The sequence below is a fragment of the Zootermopsis nevadensis genome, unplaced genomic scaffold (assembly GCF_977971745.1).
Source record: "Zootermopsis nevadensis isolate Lab colony 2312 unplaced genomic scaffold, Znev_1.0 Znev_ptg000001l, whole genome shotgun sequence".
In the NCBI taxonomy this organism is placed as follows: domain Eukaryota; kingdom Metazoa; phylum Arthropoda; class Insecta; order Blattodea; family Termopsidae; genus Zootermopsis; species Zootermopsis nevadensis.
This window is the reverse complement of record NW_028259133.1, coordinates 18,134,308-18,155,374: the sequence shown is the minus strand read 5'-3', so window position 1 is coordinate 18,155,374 and position 21,067 is coordinate 18,134,308. Positions and strand designations below refer to the sequence as shown.

The following is a 21,067-nucleotide window of genomic DNA, read 5'->3' as shown; positions in this document are numbered from 1 at the left end:
GGACCAGTGATCTCAATATGTAAGATTCAGCTGTGTAATTTTCTATTGTAATGCCTGCAATACCTTCAATTTTAGTGGTGAAGTTGCATTCAAAGAATTGCTATGAAGAAAAAGTGCTTATCCAAGATGGATAATGTTTTTATGTTTGGTATTTCTTGTTGGTACATCAAATGACTCATCATTTTTTTGTGTTTGCAGCTCAGAATGTTTGTCAGATAACAACTGAATTTGCCGCTTTTTCAGACCAAAGCCCTCTCGCAGCAAGTGGGTGGAGTGATCGAGTACTAAACTTTTCTAATGGCGACGATGGCGACGGTCATGGTACCGAAGAACTGAAAGGTTTCATGTCAGCGTAGCCGGATTTATTGCAGTAGATCTCCTCATATTCTCATTCCCATCTTGTATACTTTGTGTAAGTACTAATGTCTTATTTATATAATAATTACATGACTGTAAATGCATTTCTTTATACAAAGAGCGTGGAAATGTATGACTTAGGAACTTGGCTGATTGAATTGACTTTGGATGCGAATTCGTTGACCAGTTACACGATGAACGAATGTAGCTTACGATGTACGTAGTTAATGCACCGAACAATTCGAATGTTTAATAATAACCGTCTGCTGAGGTAGAATTAGTATATAAAAGTTTGTTTGTTGTATGGAAGAGTTGTCATTTTATTTTAGGCGTCATCTTACTAGCCAGTGAAAGATACAGTAGTCTCAATGAAGATTCAAATCACAAGTCTTATATTGTACTGTATTATATAACAGTTGCGGAAAACATCGGCAGTGATTTACATTGATAGGAAACCTCTGAAATATTGTTATGGCAAAGTGAAAGTTCGATACAGCTTGAGAAGCAGCCTTATGCGAATTAGGTTAGGTCAGATCATGTCATTGTATTGATTGTCGTAATTTTAACCAATGGTTTTGACGTCTGAATTAAAAATAACGTGCTCTCTAATACTTTTTTCTGATTTAAATTTAATATTGCATAGTACATATGTTAAAATATTAAAACCTTTTATATATATAAAAAATTATATCTGTCAATGTCAAAATTTTATCTGAGCAAATTTTGGATTAGTACTAGTTAAAACAGAATATGCATAGATTTGGTGAAGAGTGCTCTAATTACATTGAGTAATGGGACAAATCAGTGATTTTCAAATTTGAACCAATAAAATGGCGATAAATCTAATTGGAAAGGTTAAACAGGTCTTTCAGTTGTAAAGGAGGACATTGAGAGCATAATGATTTCCAAACAGTAAAATGAAAGAGACAGATCTGTTTTGTATTTTAGAATGGAATATATACTGAGGATGGTGATAGAAGAGACAGACATTCAGACAGTGAAGAGTTTAGTCTCAGTATTCAGACTGGATCCATTTTAGATATGGTTGATTGTACTTACATTCATTCATTATTTAAACAGTATAAATAAGTCACAGTAATCAGTATGTTATCAAAATGGTTGACTAGGCTGGGGTTAAGTATTATAGAAATGTTGTGTTATTGAATTAGTTTTATATATATATAAGCTCCTTGTATGATTTTATCGTTGCAAGGTGAACTCTACATATCACTGAAGTAATTGTTTATCAGAATCAATTTGCACATGATCGTGATGCAAAATTCAGTGCTTTGGCTCAAGATTTGGTCTTATTTTTTTAATATGCTGCCATAAACATTACAATGCTTGAGTGGCAGGCTGACTGTTGTGTAGGAACATATCTGCAGTCGATAGTTCCTTTGCTATCGTAACAGCAGATCAGCATGGTTTTGACCTTTTATTTTGATTTTCACATCTTTTCAGTCACAGAAACTTTTTTCATTTGATATTTTGGCATATTGCTTCTGAATTGTAATGGAAGGCACACATTTATCATAATTTTTTCTAAAAGTTGGGTTCTACTTTTTTCTTGCTGCTGACATTTTTCATTTGCATTTTGATACAGGTATTTTTCATCTTCAGATGTTTTGTAAAATTAATTTCACAGTTTCACTGCTGCTGTTTGCCTTTGCTATCTTACTCAGCAATCAGTCTAGAATAATTTCTCATTTCATTCATTTTTTTCAACATTTAAATGAGATCTTGAAGATGCCTGTATCTTTCGTCATGTTTAACATCTTTTTACATCTTGAAATAGTTTAATTCACATAAATGCTGTGTCCTTTACACTGATTTTTTCTCACTGAAATTGGTTTATTGTTTTCTTAATGCTGGTGACTTTATTCTCCATTTCCACCATAAATTTGTTGATTATATTCAGCAGTAAACTCTTAATATTTTATCACTCCTATTTTTGGCAGACAGAGCACTGCAAATAAAACACTTATGGTAACCAGGAAACAAACTGAATCCTAATGACTGACACAAAACGGCTGAATATTGTGGTCACGTGATCTAGCATGCATCAGTGTGCCGGTTGCTACACAAAAACATTAGCCTGGCTGTTTAATTGCTAGTTCCCATATTTGCACCACAGAGAAATGAAGTGTCTGGGAAATGAGAATTACAGTGTTTTTAACGCATTAGCAAAACAAGCAGGCTTACATATAGAATTTTTTTGGAGTATAATCTTGCAGTAAGAGGTCATTGTAAGATTGAGCAGAAGAATACTGAAGGGGATTTAATGGAGATCCTTATGTTAGACTGGGACAGAACTGACCCAAGAAAAATCTTTTAGTGTTCTTCATTGCTGTTGTGACGAACAGTTGAAACATATTACCTGGGAGTATGCATGTCAGATAACATTAGTAAGAATGTCACAATTTCATTTTATTTGTACATGTAGATGTTTGCTTTACTCTTTAAATTATTTTATAATGTTTTGATTTTTATGTTAAATTAGGAGGTGATCTATCAAACGTGACCCAGGAAGCATGCCGGCCGTGCGAGGAGATGGGATGCGAGGTCTCGCAGTCTTCATTTCAGACATCAGGAATTGTGAGTACATTAAACATTTTTTGTTAATTCATTATTTTTTTATTTTTTATTTGTTGAGGGAACCTGTTCTACTGGGATTAGTTATGATCGTGATTGTGACTGAAATGGTTTGTGAGAAACATGGACGGTATAATATGTTTATACTTACAAATTATTCCAAATAGTCTGCATGGAAGACTTGAGCAAAATTGGAGTATAATTTTACAAGACTGAAAAAATACAGTCTTTGAAATACAATAACATTTCAAAGGTGTTTTTTATACTATAATTGGGATGATGACATCACCAAGACAGCCAAAGGAAATAACAAATGTAATTTTGATGTCCAGGGCCATTGTTGCAACAATCTAATCTAATTTCATTGTTATAACAGTGGTGCAAGGTCCCTCCATCTCTTTCCTGTTGTCCATATATTGCTTATCTGTGGACCTATCCAACCCTACCTTGTCTGATTTAATTCTATTCTTGGTCTGGTAGTTCATTTTATGATTTGTTTTATGCACAAGTAACACTGCATTTTACATCAAATGATTTTAAAACTCCTATTTTAATTATTGCTTAAAGCTGTGGGGTGACTGGGTCATGTTAGAAATGTATTTCTGGCATCTTCTAATTTAATTTTCTTTTAAATTTTTTTTGCTGTTTATTTCTCTGAAGCTCCAGTATGTGTTCGCGCTGGTTTGTTTTGTGGTTTATCTATGGGTTTCTTCCTATCATAAAGCAGTGTAGGGGAAAGGTTCTGGCATGCATTTGCTTGACACATCATCCTGTTGTGATAAGAGATAAGGGAGGGTGTATTGGCATCTGGATGCAGCCTAAAGATAATTATATAAAATACTGCACAGGAATTAGCTCATGGTTTCAAGTTCCCTTCAACTCTATTGCAAGCAAACAATCTGGCATATAGCATTTGTTATTTATGTCAATCCATAGAGCTAGTATTCTGATAATGATGTGTGTAACTTTCTGTTATGCATCAGGCGGTATACTACTGCTTTATTTTATGAAAGGAGATAAGATGTGTGTACATAATGATAGGAATTGAAGAGACTCCTTTATTAATTTGTAGCACAACGGAATACAAATGATAACATTTATAAGGAACTAGAGTGTGTGTTAGATCATTTCTCTGGTACCTCATGGAATTTGTGTTGGAAGGTTTCATTGCAAAAATAGGGACAAAAGTCTCCAAATATTATTAAGATGATCAAATCGTGGTGGATGAGATGGACCAGACATGTAGCATGCATAGGAGAGTTGAGATACAAAATGTTACTTGGGAAATTTTAAGGGAAGAAGATACCACATGAGTTGCAGATGGGAGAACAAAAAGTATTAAATTGGATGCTAAAGAAATGGGCTGTGTTGTGGACTGGAAAGATGACTGCATATATTTGTGTAATGATTGAATTACTGCCTTATAGGTCGCCTGTTTGTAGAAGGTCAATGTTCATTGTCTCATCCTCCCACACAAAGACGTGCTAGATGCAGATGGACAATCTCACAATAGAGATTTTTATTGGGATTAGCATATGAGTCAGCTCTTGGTTGAGGTGCTGAGCTTTATTTGTGCTTGATTTAGACATGTGATCTGAAGATAATTGGGAGTCCAATTTTCTTCAGATTAAAGCATCTGTAGATCTACTGCTGAAGGATGAGGCAGAATTGTCAACTTTATTCAGCTTGAAGATTAGTATGAAGGGCATTGCCTTCTTTAGTCTCTTGTATGCCTTGCATTATTTCTTTAAGGTTGATTACAAGTGGGTGTTGTTATTGGAAGTCTGCAGATGGCACTCCCTGTGCATAATACTATCATTGTTAACTATGATTTCCTGTAGCATCATTCAGATGTGTGAAATGGTTCTCACCCTGTCATGTCTTGTTAATTGCTGATCTTAAAAATCTGAACTCTACAGCTTATATTTTCCATGTCAATTTACTTGGCATCTTCCTGCCATATTTGTGTGTTTTGGCTTGGTTTATGCACTGGGAAGGCAATGTGGAAGTTCACTGAACATATATTCTGCACACTGATGTTTGCTCCGGTGTTAAACGTACACATCTCTCATACAGTGCATACAAAGGGAGAAGTGTTATTTTTGGCAGCAATGAGTGGTGCAATGTGTCATTATCCTCCCTCCCTCCCAGTTCCACTTCTGCAAAAGACAAAGATGAATTATATGGACAATAATATGAGTTTATTTTTGATCTTTTGAGGAAGTAGTCTTTAAGCGACATATCTAATTGAATCTTCTAGTTTTATTTTGGTATCTGTTTCTTCATGGTATGATACTCTTCACCAATTTTTATTGGGTTGATAAAAACAAGGTAGATGGGTGGGCAGGGTATTAATTTGTGTGGAAGAGATGGGAAATGCAAACACAGTTTAACTTGTAAAAACCTATAGGGAAGAGTGGTAAAAAGGGGAGATACCTTTTCTGTTGTATCGGATAGACTGAGATAGTCCTGATCCACAGTCAAATACAGACAGATTGAGTCTTTGACATGTAGTGACTTTTTAAGATTTTTTAAGACTTTAAAATAAATTATGAATAAAGTTTATCTATACCTGTTAATTTGAATTGTAACGTGTACATCACCAATGGCATTTACTTATGATACTTGTTATTTCTAAACATCAGTCTAGTGTTTGGATAGTACTTCAGAACAGGCATAAATATATATCCTCAGCATCCATTTTGTGATAATAACTTGGCAATTATTCACTGAATCATCATTTCTAACAATGCTGGTTGGAAACAACAGTTGTGGAGGGAGGCTTCTAAGATTGAAGTGTTTAATTTATTATACAGTTTAAAGCAGGTTGGCACAGTTAAGAGGTGCCTGGCTTGACTCTTGGCCAGGGCACTTGGTATTCTGATTGATGTTTTAGTTGTTTTTATCGGTCCTTTCAGACAGATGCCAGGATCATGCCATGAAACACTTCTTTGCATATTTTTCATATTTAAATCATTCTTTTGTATCTGAGATTTGAGGTTCTTAGGGTGGTGAAGATGATATCAGTTTGCGATCTCTGAGGAGGGACGTGATATGACAACTCCAATTGCTGCTTGAGTGTTCAGTAGCAGTATACAAATAGCGCATGAGTATGGGTGGATCCTTGCCAATGTTAATTACTACACGTGACATTTTATTTCATTGCTCTGAGTAGGTATGATTGCCAGCTTCGGACAATAAAACAGTTAAAAATAGAAATAGCTTGAGTGTGCATTTTTGATCTGTCATGGAGACATAATATCTGTAATATTTGTATTCCTTGATTTATGATGTGATTTTTCATGAATATCCTCTTAATAGTTTCACTGTTTGTTCCCACAGTTATATTAACATAAGAAGTCCTACTTGAGCAAGGAAGGACCTGTAAGATATGGAATAAAATATTTTTAACTCTGGGACTGGTCCTAATTAAGACTTTTGCATACAAATTTCATGAGAAGGTGATGGTTGCTTAGCTGATAAAGAAATGCTATTATGCAGCCCAGATGTTTTTTACTGTTTCCAAAGTGATTACCACAGGGCCCCACCCTGAACCAGATTATCTAGTCCACTGAAGGAATATTTTGTACCCATCTTTGCCAAGGTCTCCTGGGTTGTCTCTTATCTTTTTATATTGGTTTGAGTTCTCCTTCGCATGCTACAAGCCCTGCAAATGATATCACCCTAAAAAAAATTATTTCAAGGAGGTTAAGAATGCATGGAGTTGTACCTCATTCCCTCCGTATTTCTGCATGGTTAAGCATTGCAGACAACTTCACCTTTTGCTATATATGATTATATGTTATGTTTAAATTATTGATTGGTAATTTATTTCTTTGTTTCTAGGTAAAAGCAAAGAAGCAGAAATTAAAAGAATAAATAAAGAATTAGCCAATATCAGAAGTAAATTTAAAGGTGATAAAACATTAGATGGATATCAGAAAAAGAAGTATGTATGCAAGTTATTATTCATCTTTCTTCTGGGTCATGACATTGATTTTGGTCACATTGAAGCTGTCAACCTGTTGTCATCAAATAAATACTCAGAAAAACAAATTGTAAGTATTACTATGGTTACAGATTCAGCACGTCTGATGAGTGAATCTGAAGATGGCTGTCTTCTGGGTTGTTGCGCTGTGTAGTCTGGTAGAAGTTTCAGAGGTCCTTGCTGCCTCCATCATCAGGATGATGAGTGATGACGGAGGCAGCAAGGCCCTCTGAAATGTCGATAAGCTTCTACCAGACTACACGGCACAACAACCCAGAAGACAGCCATCTTCCGTATTTATGGAGTTTATATGGTTCTCGGAATAAATGGCTATTATTTTCTTGAACAGTATTTACTAAGTGATTTTTGTGATGTTTTATTTTTGGAAGGAACTGAATTTTTAAATATATTTCACCATAGTTAGGAAGATGTTTTCTGCTTAGAGACAATAGTTAGAACACAGAATATGGTATCACAATTGTAAGTTATGTGAAATTTAAATTTAAACAAACTGATTTGAGAAGTAACAGACTACAGATTTTTATCAAAACTAAAACATTTCCAATTGAATTCAATATGTTCTAGTTTTGTAGGTGTGTGTGGTGTTATTGATTTTTTTATTTAAAAACTACCACCGCCATCAACTACATACTTGAATTCCATCTCTTTTTATGTGAGCTGACAGATTTTGTATTTAATGGTTGCTACTTTGACAGCATGTGCGTCAGTATTAGGAAAACTGAAACTTTATTCTTTACATTATGCAGGTAATAATCTGTGAATAGGTAAAGCTCTCGTGTATTAATTTGCTTTTAGCCTTTCAAATAAGCATGTGTATGTTAACTTAACAGCAAATTATCTGCCCCAGTATGCAAACAACACATTTTAAAGCCTGTTGTGAAGTGTTCTGTATCATTTATGAGCTTCTTCATAACAGTGTGTTGTTTGAGTTATTCAAATGTACAGTAATTTATGTAGCAGTTGGAGTCCTCTGTGGAATTGCAGGAGTTTCTAATCAATACAGTACACAAATCAGAATAGAATCGTAGGTGGTTGGGATAAAAGACAACTGTCTTGTGTTGATTTGGATTGAAATGAGCACATAATTTTGTTTTGTTAGTCATGTTTAATGTAATCTGATATGTAGGACTGCATTTGTAATTTTGTTAAAACTTTGTTGAAAATAATGTACACCTTAAGTTGACATATTTTGAGCCTGAGGAATTTTGAGTTAGATGTTAATAAAGATCCAAATAACCTTTTATTTGATGTCCGAATTATGACACTGTTTATTTTTTTTTGTTTTTTAGTGTGAGAAACCTGATTCCTGGAAGTGGGTTAATTTTGTTTTTGACTGAGAATAATAATTGTTTAAAATTGTTGAGTTTCTTTTTATTGGTTTGTGTTTTCAGGGGTACCTCTTCATATCTGTTCTGGTGAACACCAACAGTGATCTCATCAAACTTATCATTCAGAGCATAAAAAATGACTTAGTGTCTAGGTAAGAAATTTAATGCTTCTCACTGTAGTTAGGAGTACACAGTCTTAAAGTCTGAAACCTTATTGCAGGATTATTAACAACAGAACGAAGTCCTCGGAGAGCCGAGTGATTTTCTGTACCATTTGAAACTGAAGAATGGCCATTATTTGCAAAAACTGAAAATGGTCCAGTGGTCTAGAATGGAATAATGCTTTATAGTTATGTGAATTGGTAACAAGGGCATGTTTTATTGTAATGAGTTCTTATTTCACTGTGCTACTAAAAAGATTAGAAAACTGTTAAACCTTCATAAAAGGGATGAACCACGTGGCATACTTAGTCATAATGGAAGGATAATATTAAAATGGATATTAAAGAATCGGGGTTTGAGGATGTGGATTAGATTCAAGTGGCTCAGGATAGGTTCCAGTGAGAGGCTGTTAAATTAAAATTAAATCCATGGCATAACAGCTCCAGAGAGCCAAAGCCGATTAGCTTGACTGCTGGCCTCATGTTCACATGCCTAAGCAGAGGTGGACGATCATCCAACCAGATATAGGGTGACGTGTGGTCAGCACGATGAACCCCCAGCCACTGCTAGCTTTCCTGACCAGATTACGCTACTCATTGTAGCTCCCCAATTTCCTTACGATGCACTGGTCCCATACACTGGTCGAAAGCTCATGAGAAAATTTCTTCTCCCCCGAGACCCGAACCAGCGCGCATTCCATATCGCCGGTCCGAAGCATGATGCCTCAGACCGCGCGGCTATGGCGCGGGACAGTGAGAGGCTGTTGCTGACCCAATAATGAACTTAGAGATTCTTAAAAGGTGGGAGAATTTCTTGACTGGCTGATGACTCCCAGCTTCTCAGGAAGAATTAATTTGATTATATGGGGAAATATTGTAATAATCAGTTCCATATATAAACAGTACTAAGGGAAATGGTGTCTTCTTTTACTTAAGACACTTATTTCCTGAGAGATACTTCTTTGAGTTCTGTTTTGAATTAGTAGTTATATGTCTTTAAATTAATGTTAATTAAAATAGTTGTAAAAAAGTCAGGATATATTTATGTTTCAGAAATCCAGTCCATGTTAGTCTGGCATTGCAGTGTATAGCCAATATAGGAAGCAAGGAAATGGCTGAAGCCTTTGGATTTGAAGTTCCAAAACTGTTGGTATCTGGGTGAGTGTAAATACTGTGTTAATTGCAGTGTTAATGGAGTCTGTGAGTTATTAACACTTGTTTCCTAGTGTTGAGTATTGCTTCAGGTTTATTTATGTCCAGTTTTTCTTTGTTACAGTGTAGGGGAATGTCATGAGACTTCTTTAGTGTAAACTAGAAAGAACTGAAAATTAATTTTTATTAATAAAATTGAAATACAGTTTTTACTAGGTTTACTGTATTTATACTTCACAGTAATGGATTCATTTCATGTAATATATTGTATTAAATTTTTAAAAGGTTGCATTATGATATGAATATAGACGAGATATTTTTAGTCATGCGGCATCACTGTCTTGTAGAACATCATCATCATCTTCCACTTCCTGCCTAATTGCTGACTAGTTATGTTCCAATGAAGGCAAGCGGTTACCTGCGTGAGAGCGCAGATGTCATTGCCAGGTTAATAAATAGAATGGCAGGGTTCCTAGTTTTCTCTCTCAGCTCATAACCATTTGTCTTGGTTGCAATATAAGATAAAATGTGATAGTACTTGGTAAGGGTTGCAAAATAAATGGTATCATTTGCTTCTTTCTTCTGGACAGAAAAAAGTTGCTGAATAAATTAATATGTTGTTACCTCATAATATTAATCTCAGGGTTGAAACTGACATAACCTTGGTGGCTGTCTTCTGGATTGTAGTGCCGTGTAATGTGGTAGAAGTTATCAAAACTTCAGAGGTCCTTACTACCTCCATCACCAGGGTTATGAGTTACTCATCCTGAAACCTTGGTAAACATCTACCAGACTACTCAGCGCTACAACCCAGAAGACAGCTGTCTTTGTACTCACGGCCGTGGAATTCTCAAATACTACTGAGATAATCCTATCATGAAAGTATTTTCTCACAAAGTATTCCATAAATCTGGCCTTCTAACTTTTTAGAAACATGTTTCTTTCATCCCATATGAAACCCACTTTTCCGATAACTTTATTGGCTGAGACTATTTTGTGATTTATATTTGTTGTTTTATTTAATTCGTTAAACAGGGACACTATGGATGTGGTTAAACAGTCGGCTGCCCTCTGTTTGTTGAGGTTGTTCCGTACCTCACAAGACATCATTCCAAGTGGCGAGTGGACGTCACGGATCATACATCTCCTTAATGACCAACACATGGGTGTAGTGACAGCTGCAACCAGTCTTATTGATGCACTTGTTAAAAAAAGCCCTGAGGAATACAAGGGATGCATTAGTCTTGCAGTTTCCAGGCTCAGTAGGGTAAGAAACTACTGTTGTTATTTCTGAAAGGAACTCGTTTTCAAAATGTAGCATTTTAAAAAAGCCACGTCGATGAAATTAGAGCTGATTGCGATACACTTTTTGTCCGAAATATTTAGAGAAAGAGTTAACACATTTATATTTTCAGATTGTAACAGCAAGCTACACGGATCTGCAGGATTACACCTACTACTTTGTGCCTGCCCCTTGGCTCTCTGTCAAACTGTTACGGCTCTTGCAAAATTACACGCCTCCAGGTATTAGATCAGATTTTACTCTGCTGACTGTAACTGACTGTAGTATAGTATAGTCAGTTGGCCACTTTCTTTGAATGACTGTCACTAGTCCTAGCATACCCTTTTGTCTGTAAACTTGTTTATATATGATTAATGTGGTTATTTACCTCGTCTTTTAAAATTAAAAACATGTTTAAAAGGATAGTAAGTCCACTGGCTAATGGAAGTGGCTAAAGGGTAGCATTTTGCATTGGCTTTCATTCTTTATCTTATATTTTAAGTACATAATAGGCCTAAGACCATAAATCTGGGAAATTCAGAAATCTGGCTCGTATCTCAGGCTTCTGGATACGAGGTCTGGTACTTGTAACTTGAATTTTTTTGAGCATTCATTTCTGATGTGAAAACATTGACCTGTTATGAAAGCTTGAAATCTACTATACATTTATGTTGCAGTCATTCAAAAATTCATTCAGTTTGAGGAATAGCTTTGTCATTGTACAATGAAATCCTGTTTAAGATAGGTTCTCAATCTTTTACGATTCATGAACCAACATTCTGTTCAGCTCACATTATACACTGCAACTTATAATCTATGAATGTATTTTTTACTAATGCTTGCAAACATTTATTTTAATATAAGAAATTACTTCATGATACATGTAATTAACAGGGACATTATAATTACCCACATTGAACATTTGAAAATAAAAATTGTACACAGGCATTAAATAGGGATTTGTGTTCATTTTCAGAGGATCCAGGTGTACGTGGCAGATTGAATGAGTGTTTGGAAACTATCCTGAACAAGGCACAAGAGCCTCCAAAATCAAAAAAAGTTCAGCATTCAAATGCAAAAAATGCTGTGTTATTTGAGGCCATCAGTCTTATCATCCACAATGACACAGAACCAAATCTTCTTGTTCGTGCATGTAACCAGTTGGGCCAATTTCTGTCAAATCGTGAGACAAATTTGAGGTACCTGGCACTGGAATCGATGTGCCACCTAGCTACCTCAGAGTTTTCACATGATGCTGTCAAAAAGCACCAGGAAGTTGTCATTCTCTCTATGAAGGTAAAATGCAAACTAGGAGGAGATGTTTATTATATGTTTTAACAGTTTGATTTTTCAAGGAAAGTGTTTTTATTGAAGGAGTTTCTTGAATTTGAATTTTCATATTATTAGTTTGGCTATATATTTTGTTTAAAACATGTACTAAGCATTGAAAATGTGCTTATCATTGACAGATGGAGAAGGATGTGTCAGTACGGCAGCAAGCGGTGGACTTGCTGTATGCTATGTGTGACAAGAGCAATGCTGAAGAAATTGTGCAAGAGATGTTGAATTATCTAGAAACTGCAGACTATTCAATCAGAGAAGAAATGGTAAGAAACAGATATTAATTTTTCAACTGATTTTGATTCACATGATGTGCTTTACGTTGTTAGAATGACCACATGATATAGTTCTGTTACTGTACACCAGTGGTCCCCAACACGGTGCCCGCGGGTGCCATGGCACCTGCCAAGGCTTTTTTTGGTGCCCGCGTTGTTACGGAAAGAGGTTATACTGAATAATTAAGGCCGTTCAACCATGAACATTATAAAATCAAAGCACAGATCTCTACTTAATAATGCCCATCTTGACGATTGCTTGCGAGCAGCAACATCATCCTACATTCCCAAATTTGAAAAACTGGTCAATGAAATGCAGCGCCAAGCATCACACTAACTTCACACTTGAGTAATAATAATTGTACTTATAAAACTATGTGTGTTTGATAGCATAGTTTATTGTATCATTAAACGTCGTGTTGTTTTGTTTGTATTATTTGGTGTCCATTTCTTATTTGTCCAGAGAAAAGAAAATTTGGCTTTGTTAATTGATTGGTGCCCGCCACGATCTCATAAACTCTTAGATGTGCCTGTAGGCACAAAAAGGTTGGGGATCACTGACCTAGATTGTCTGTGAGCTAGTTACATGTGTATCCTTTTATTTCTGTCTTCTAGGTCCTGAAAGTTGCCATTCTTGCAGAGAAATATGCTACAGACTACACGTGGTACGTGGATGTTATCTTGAATTTAATTCGGATAGCTGGTGACTATGTATCAGAAGAGGTGTGGTACAGAGTTATCCAGATTGTCATCAATAGAGATGACGTGCAGGGTTATGCTGCAAAAACTGTGTTCGAGGTATGGTTTTGTTTTCAGCTTAACAGAATGGCATAGGAATTCCATGTGGTACCTACCATTGAAGCTTATTATCCATTTAAATAATACAGGCTTATTTAAGGGATCCTGAAGTGAATTTTGTACTAGATCTGGGTGCATATTTTATCATTTACATGTCAAAGCTTATATACCTGCTGTTGCTTGGTTGGTTAGGAGTGTACTTTAAATTTTGGGCCCCTTAGTTAATATCTTTCCCACTGTCATCCATTGTATCATTAGGGGTAGCAGAATTTGTTTTATTGATGTTCCCACCTGAAAAACTGATTGTTTCACCTTACTGAACTGATACACCAGAAAGCTCTTGATGCATTTGCAACAGTGTAACAGTTATTACTGAGAAAATATATGAAATATGAAATAATCAGCTGTTTGTATCTAATCGAGAAGATTCACAATAAGTATAAAGTATCATTTTACTATCAGGCTGTAGGTTCTTCTCTTTCTATGTATTTTTTTTAAAGATAAATGCTTTTGCTCTTCCTTTTCCACCTTACTTTAAATTTATAAATGGTGTACCAGAGTTTTCTTGGAGTAATATTATTGTTTATTTCTTCCATTGTGTGTTTTCAAAAAGACATTCTGGATAATGTTTGACAATAATGGAAAGAATTCTTTCCTGTAGGAAAATTATATATATAAAAATCCAGAGTGTCTGGACTTCATCGCTAGAATTTTTACTGTCCAAATTAAATGTTGAGAGATGGAGAATGCAGTTTTAACTATGTGATCACCTAACCTGTATTGTGATTTTTAGCATTTAGAAATTTAGTTAAAGTTAATCCAAATGGCATTTTTGTCCGTTGTTGTATACACCATGGAAAGAATGATTTGCTTCTTTATTATGTTGCAGGCTCTCCAAGCACCAGCTTGCCATGAAAACATGGTCAAAGTTGGTGGCTACATTCTTGGAGAGTTTGGTAATTTGATTGCGGGAGATCAACGATCATCACCTCTAGTTCAATTCCAACTTCTACATTCCAAGGCAAGTTTCAATTCAAAGCAGTTATTAATTGCTACTCATTTAATGTGCATGTAAACTTAGAAAAAATTATTTCAACAGTTTTGGGGCGTATGATTTTGTGTAACGTCCCAAATTTTTAATGTAGGTCATGAATAAAAATTAATATTTTTAAAACAGTGATTATAACGTGTTGATATATGTGCATTCTTTTACAGTACCACTTGTGCTCACCCATGACAAGAGCTCTTCTGCTTTCAACATATATAAAGTTTGTGAATCTGTTCCCTGAAATCAAAACTCAGATCCAGGAAGTGTTCAAACAGCATAGTAACTTGCGCAGTGCAGATGCAGAACTCCAGCAGAGAGCATCGGAATACTTGCAGCTGAGCATCATTGCTTCTACAGATGTTCTGGTTTGTGACTTTTTTTGTGTGTGTGTATCTTTTATGTCCTGAATCTAAAATTATCATTCTAAGCATTGTTCAAAAAATAAATTTTGAAACCTGTCTGTTAGGTCTGTCATGTCCTGTTTGCATGTTGCCAGGCAATCGTATAGGATGGCTCAAAATATACCTTCCACATTTAATGCTTTATTTCACCTGATTGATGAGGCCTAAGGATCTTCGGATACCATTCATATCAGAATCCCAAGCCATTTATATGACAGTGTGAATACTGGTTTTAGCCTTGCTGTTGAAGCCGTGTCCAAAAACTGATCCCGTCTTGCAAAATTTCTCGACATGGTTTGAAATTATGTGCCTGTCTAGTCCAACTTTGACCCTTGAGTTGTGGTTACAAGTGTTGATGGTAGAAATTTCTGGAAAGTATTGGTCTTGGAATGAAAGTTGAACATTGAAATGTTATGGTTTGTGGATAAAGGATATTATCACACCCAGAATGTTTATATTAAACAAGTAACTTCTATTTTATTTCCCTTATTATGTAGGCTACAGTGTTGGAAGAGATGCCAGCATTCCCTGAGCGTGAATCATCCATCTTAGCTGTTCTAAAGAAGAAGAAGCCAGGCAGGGTACCAGAAAATGAAATTCGTGAAGGAAAGAGTCCTGCTCCGACCACCAATCACCAAACTGACCAGCCTCCAACACAGGTAGTGACTGCATAAAACAGTTTCTGATTGTTCTTACATTAATCCACCTTTTGTCGTTTTGTTGGTTTTTACATTCCATTTACTTTGGTAGTCATAAAGTAATTCTTGGAAAATGTCTGGTGTTTTCTGACTTCCAGGCTCCAACAGTAAACAATGTATCAACAGATCTGCTGGGTTTATCAACGCCGCCAGCATCACAACCAGCAGCTCCTAGCAACACTGGTGTCCTGTTAGACATGTTCGGAGATATCTATAGCGGTTCACAAAATACTGCGAACAATATAAACAACCTAGCCCCTGCACAAAGTACATATAATGCAAAGAAGTAGGTAGTCATATATATTTTTAATTTTTCTTAGATTTTGCTCAGAAAAATGAAATGATTCATTATAATTCAGTTCCAGCTAGTTAGGAAATGTATGTAACATAACAATTTTGGTGCATTTAATATGTTATTGTCTCAAGATTTTCTGTTTGTGAATGCTGTTTTATAAGTAACCTGTATAGTTACTGAAGGTCGTTTGTTCTATCAGAACAGAATGACCTTTGCAAATGGTAGCAGTGCTGTTAGAAGTATTGAGATTATTGACTTTTTCATGGATGATATATTTTGTGCTTGTCTGTCTGGGTGATGACATCATAACAATGTTTGTCCCATATGGTTTTTCAGGCACCTTTCTGGTTGGATCTCGATGCTCAGTTATTTCTGCATGCAAAAACATGTTTGTCTTCATGTACAGTACCTTTAATTTTTTTCCCTCTTGCTTTTTGGGAAAAATTTTACCCAAAAGCAGGGGGTGGAAGTGGAGTCTTCACTCATAGCTTTTATACTTTCCAGGAGTTTAGATCTGTTGGCCATACTGTATCTTATTAGAAGACAATCAGTTTTTTAATACACAGAGTGTTAGTTAATATCGTAGATGTCCATTAGTACTTCTTTATGGAAGTAATAATAAAAATGTCATTAACCTACATTACCTTGTAATGAAAACTTCTTTGAAAAAGGAACATGCTAATATAATTTTACGGTATTAAAAAATATGCTTCATTGACAAAGAATTTATAACCTGTATTTTGCAGTGTAATAGACAGCAAGGATTCATTTATATTTCTGCTTTTCTTTCAGGTTTGTCTGTAAAAATAATGGAGTCCTTTTTGAAAATGATCTTATTCAGATAGGTGTGAAATCGGAGTTCCGGCAAAATTTGGGAAGGCTTGGGCTCTTCTATGGTAATAAAACATCTTTTGCATTACAGGTAAATTACAAGAAACACATTCACTGGAGTCAGGTACGATATGAAGATGGCTGTCTTCTGGGTTGTAGTGCCATGTAGTCTAGTAGAAGTTTACCAATGTTTCAGAGGTCCTTCCTGCATCCATAATCAGGGCTATGAGTAAGCCACTGCCAAGCTGTGGCTTCCCCCCCACTCTGATTGACTCCCAGGCCCTCACCTGATCCTGACCCGTCTCCCGACTGGTCCAGCCAAGACTGTCGCTTGAATCATTGGTTCTTATATCTCAAACCGATTCCACACGAATGATTTTCTCATCACCCTGGTGGAGGCAGCAAGGACCTCTGAAACATTGGTAAACTTATACCAGGCTAAGTGGTGCTACAACCCAGAAAGCAGCCATCTTCATACTTACCACCTTAAGAATCTCAAATTTTACTAAACAGTATGAAGTCTGTTTTGTTAAGATTTGCTGCTCGTATGACAAGAAGTTAGTTGATCGTGGTTCCAGTTAGACTTAAATGTGTATACTCTTGCACATTTTACAATAGATGTTGGCTCGGTTAATCAGTCGGACAAACATTAAACTCGCCAGTCATTTCTTTCACAAAAGAACAAATTTTCAGCAGATGTTGGCAATTGGCTTATTACAACTAACTTATACATTTGAGATGTGTCTATATTAGCAGCTGTTGGCATGACATGTGTTAAAATTAAACAAAGTGATGGATCCTTTGCACTTTGACGGATAATAGCCTTTGGTAAATTATATGATTTAGAAGTATGTAAATGATTGCTCCCACAGTGTTAAAGTATTTCTGCGGTTATTCCAAGGCTGTTAACTTCAGTCAGCTTGCATTGACACTTACCTTTCTTGTAGAATTTCCTGCCAAATATATCTTGCCCAGATGATCTGTCATCTAAGATGAATATTCAAGTGAAACCTGTGGAGCCTGTTCTAGAAGCAGGGGCTCAGATACAGCAGTTGGTCAATGCAGAGTGCGTTGAGGACTTCATTGGTGAGTAGACACCAGTGTGTCACAAGGGAAGGTTGGGTTAGGTTAGGTTTAGTTAGATAATGAAATTCCTTAAATTATATTTTGTATTGAAAAACTAAGTCATAACTGTTAATCAGATTTCAAAGTAATTTCTTGATTGAATATGTTGATTCCATTGGTGGTTATATATGTTACAGGACTTACGGTATTCTTTCTCTGTATTTTTAAAATGAAGTTTGAGTTCTCTGGCAGGTCTTGGAATTTATTTTAAGTTTGGGGGACAAAAAGTGTCGTAAAGCATCAAGTCTGGGAAATAAAATGTATGGGGAACCTGTTGAATGTTGTGCTCTGTCAGGAATTCTGGCTGGTGCTTTATGATTGGTTATCATACCTCAGAGGAAGATTCTAGTTGGAGGTCTCTGAGAAAAAGTCTTATTTTGTGCTGATGACAGTCAGTTCAAAAACATGCACCACTGTTGTTTCCTGAATGTAATTTCATTAAATGTATCACCTTTTCAGATGCTCCCAGTATGATCATAACATTTATATATAATAATGTACCCCAGAAGTTAACTATCAAACTGCCTCTTACAATTAACAAGTTCTTTGAACCAACTGAAATGAATGGAGAATCATTTTTTGCACGGTGGAAGAATTTGGGAGGGTGAGTATATATGCATTATAATTTACCATGTTGGCTGGTTAAATATAGAGATCATGTGTGTGCGTGTGTGCGTGCTTCATTATAATAAATTTACAGATATGAATACATCATCACAGTTTCTTTAAAAAATTCACATTTTGGTGTATTTGTGTTCCCAAAATTTGTGCCCAGATGCTCAAAATATTAATCAGTTTCTTAAAAAATATGCATGTTTTGACATGTGGAAATTTCATTTTACTTAGAATTTCTGATCTATGCATGGATAGAAGTTAATAGCCTCATATTTATTTTAATGAAGGCTCCATATGATTGTAACCAAAGGTGGAGAGACTTTAAGTTATGTAACAGGTTAAGTTTTGGATGATGGTGAATAATAAAAATGCAAGGTGGTCTGCATTCATCTGACACGGGATAGGGATCAGTGGTGGCTCTTGTGAACACAATATTTTTTATGGGTTCCACAAATGGTGGATCATTTGTTGATTAGCTGTGCAACTATAGATTATCAAGAAAGACTGCCTCACAGAGTTTATAAAACTGTGTATTATTGTCTTACATGTGTATGGGCTCCAGTCGTCGTTTCATTTAACTTTTTTGTGAACATTATTTATCCAGGAATCAGCAACGTTCCCAGAAAATTTTCAAAGCCTCACAACCTATGGATCTTAATGCGGTTCGCACTAAGCTTCTGGGATTTGGTATGCAGTTATTGGATGGTATTGATCCAAACCCAGACAACTTTGTGTGTGCCGGTATCATTCACACACGAACTCAGGCAGTGGGCTGCCTTCTGCGACTGGAACCTAACAAGCAGGCCCAGGTATGTGTGTAGCCTGTCACTGCAAGGTTTGCTTGGTAGTTGCTAAATTCTGTATACCAGTATGCTGTTGCACCCAAACATGTTACTTTTTCAAAATATTTATTTATACAGAAGTGCGGTAATAACGTTGCAGTTTCTGTTCAAATGACAAACGAATGGTTTTAGTTATGTGTGTAATATTATCCTTCCTTCTGTTTACAATAAATGAAAGGAACATTCATATTTTTGTTGCTGCAGAACATAACTTTAAAATTTTTGGTTATAGTGGGTATCGTTTGGAACATTGTTGATTCGTTATATCTTAATATCTGTCTTTTAACCATTTTACAGATGTACAGACTGACAGTTCGATCAAGCAAAGAAAGTGTGTCACAAGAAGTTTGTGAACTCTTGGCAGACCAGTTCTAGTCTGCATGATAGACTTTGTCCCTTTGATGGATGAATCGATGACGCATATTGTTGTAAATTGTGTGTAACTTTTCCCTTTCTATTCCCAATATAAACCTTTCTTGGGTTATCCTCGTATACCCAAATGGCTTGGGTGTATAAAAGAGAGATAAAGCTTTGGCATCGCCATTGTGGCATGCCATGTCGAATACATATATGATATTAATAGTTCTATTTAAAAATGTTGAAACAGATAATAGTGGCTGCTCATTCGTTTATAATGAGATGATGTGTGTTTCATCATAGACTGGGAATTATGACAGACTGGATTTGTTCATGTTTGTTCAGTTGATTAAGTTGCTTGCTCTACTTTTTGGAGGCTATTCCTACATCAGGAAAACAAGCAATATTTCACTATGAACTAACATTCAAAATTTTACTGGACAAATGTGTGAACTTCATGTAGTCTGCATTATGGAAAATGCCATGCCATAGTAATTGGGCAGTTCCTCCTCGTAATAACAAATGATACACACATTTTTTCACAAATATCATTAAAACATAAGACTTGTATGGTATATATAATAATTTTTTTTATTTGACAATAAGTTGTGTCTTAGATTAACTTTTTGTTTTATGTAGATTCTTTATGAAAGAGGTTTAGCTCTGCAGTCATGGTAAAATTAAAACAGATGGTGTCTTAATGTGTATGTCATCCAGTCAAGTTAATTATGGTAATTGACTCAGCAGGGTATATATAAGCAGCTTTAGAAAGCTAAAACAAATTTGTACAGGATTTGGTAGCAGCAGTAACAGTGTGCATCACTTATGTATTTAGTTTCCTTTTTTCCTGAATAATTTCATAAAAGAATTAGGGGATGTGTTGTACATATTTACATATCAATATTTGGATATAGCAAAATGAATATTTTTGTTTTGTTTTACTTTTACCTCTCCCCTTTCTCTTTTCTCCATGTCCCCCATTTACCCTAATAAATAGCTGTTGAATTTTGGGCTATATTTGACTAAGTAATTACATTTGAAAAATTCATTGCTGCTGGTACAGTGAATCACATTGTATGAAAGTATGTAAACCATGAAATGGAGATGGAATAGTAAGTAATTGTCTTATGGCAGCACTGCTTCCCTCGGCTGCAAAAATAAAATTGTATTTGCTTATTAAAGTAATGGATATTTTATGAAAAACCATTGAAAGAATTTGAAAGTTCCCATGTGGGTTATATAATTGAGTGGATATGGGTACAGTAATTTCAATTAATCTGTTTTTATGTAATTCAGTCGATTTTCTTCAAGCCCCCCCATCTCCCACTTCCAGTAATATTATTGTTATTCTCTTCAGTTGCTTAGAAGAAAGTCAAATTTCTTTGATACGTACAATTTAGTTATACAGCTACAGCTGTGGATTTTAAATATCATTAAGGATGTGCTTACTTTCACTATTATAAGGTTAACACTTGATGTGGCATATTTATTTTGATGTTACAGTTCTGTTGAAGGAAAGTGTGTACCATATTGCTTGACCAAATTTATTTTATGATTTAC

General features: G+C 35.5%; 1 protein-coding gene across 1 annotated transcript; it reads left to right on the top strand.

The window, feature by feature from the left end:
* The first annotated feature begins 259 nt into the window (after positions 1 to 259).
* AP-2alpha (adaptor protein complex 2, subunit alpha) lies at positions 260 to 20,430 on the top strand. Its single transcript, XM_087345159.1, has 19 exons — positions 260 to 412; positions 2,858 to 2,952; positions 6,796 to 7,007; positions 8,350 to 8,438; positions 9,501 to 9,605; positions 10,635 to 10,866; positions 11,015 to 11,123; positions 11,858 to 12,177; positions 12,351 to 12,488; positions 13,113 to 13,295; positions 14,185 to 14,316; positions 14,511 to 14,708; positions 15,242 to 15,403; positions 15,541 to 15,728; positions 16,530 to 16,659; positions 17,516 to 17,654; positions 18,153 to 18,297; positions 18,913 to 19,117; positions 19,448 to 20,430. The coding sequence occupies exons 2-19, from the start codon at positions 2,889 to 2,891 to the stop codon at positions 19,523 to 19,525; spliced, it is 2,829 nt and encodes a 942-aa protein (XP_087201285.1). The 5' UTR covers positions 260 to 412; positions 2,858 to 2,888; the 3' UTR covers positions 19,526 to 20,430.
* Positions 20,431 to 21,067: the final 637 nt, after the last annotated feature.

Bases quoted from the DNA above. Each gene is read 5' to 3' on its own strand.
- AP-2alpha (XM_087345159.1), top strand. From the start codon at position 2,889: ATGCCGGCCGTGCGAGGAGATGGGATGCGAGGTCTCGCAGTCTTCATT. The intron at 9,606-10,634 runs GTGAGTGTAAAT...TTCGTTAAACAG, and splicing joins CCAAAACTGTTGGTATCTGG to GGACACTATGGATGTGGTTA. The intron at 16,660-17,515 runs GTAAATTACAAG...CCTTTCTTGTAG, and splicing joins AAACATCTTTTGCATTACAG to AATTTCCTGCCAAATATATC.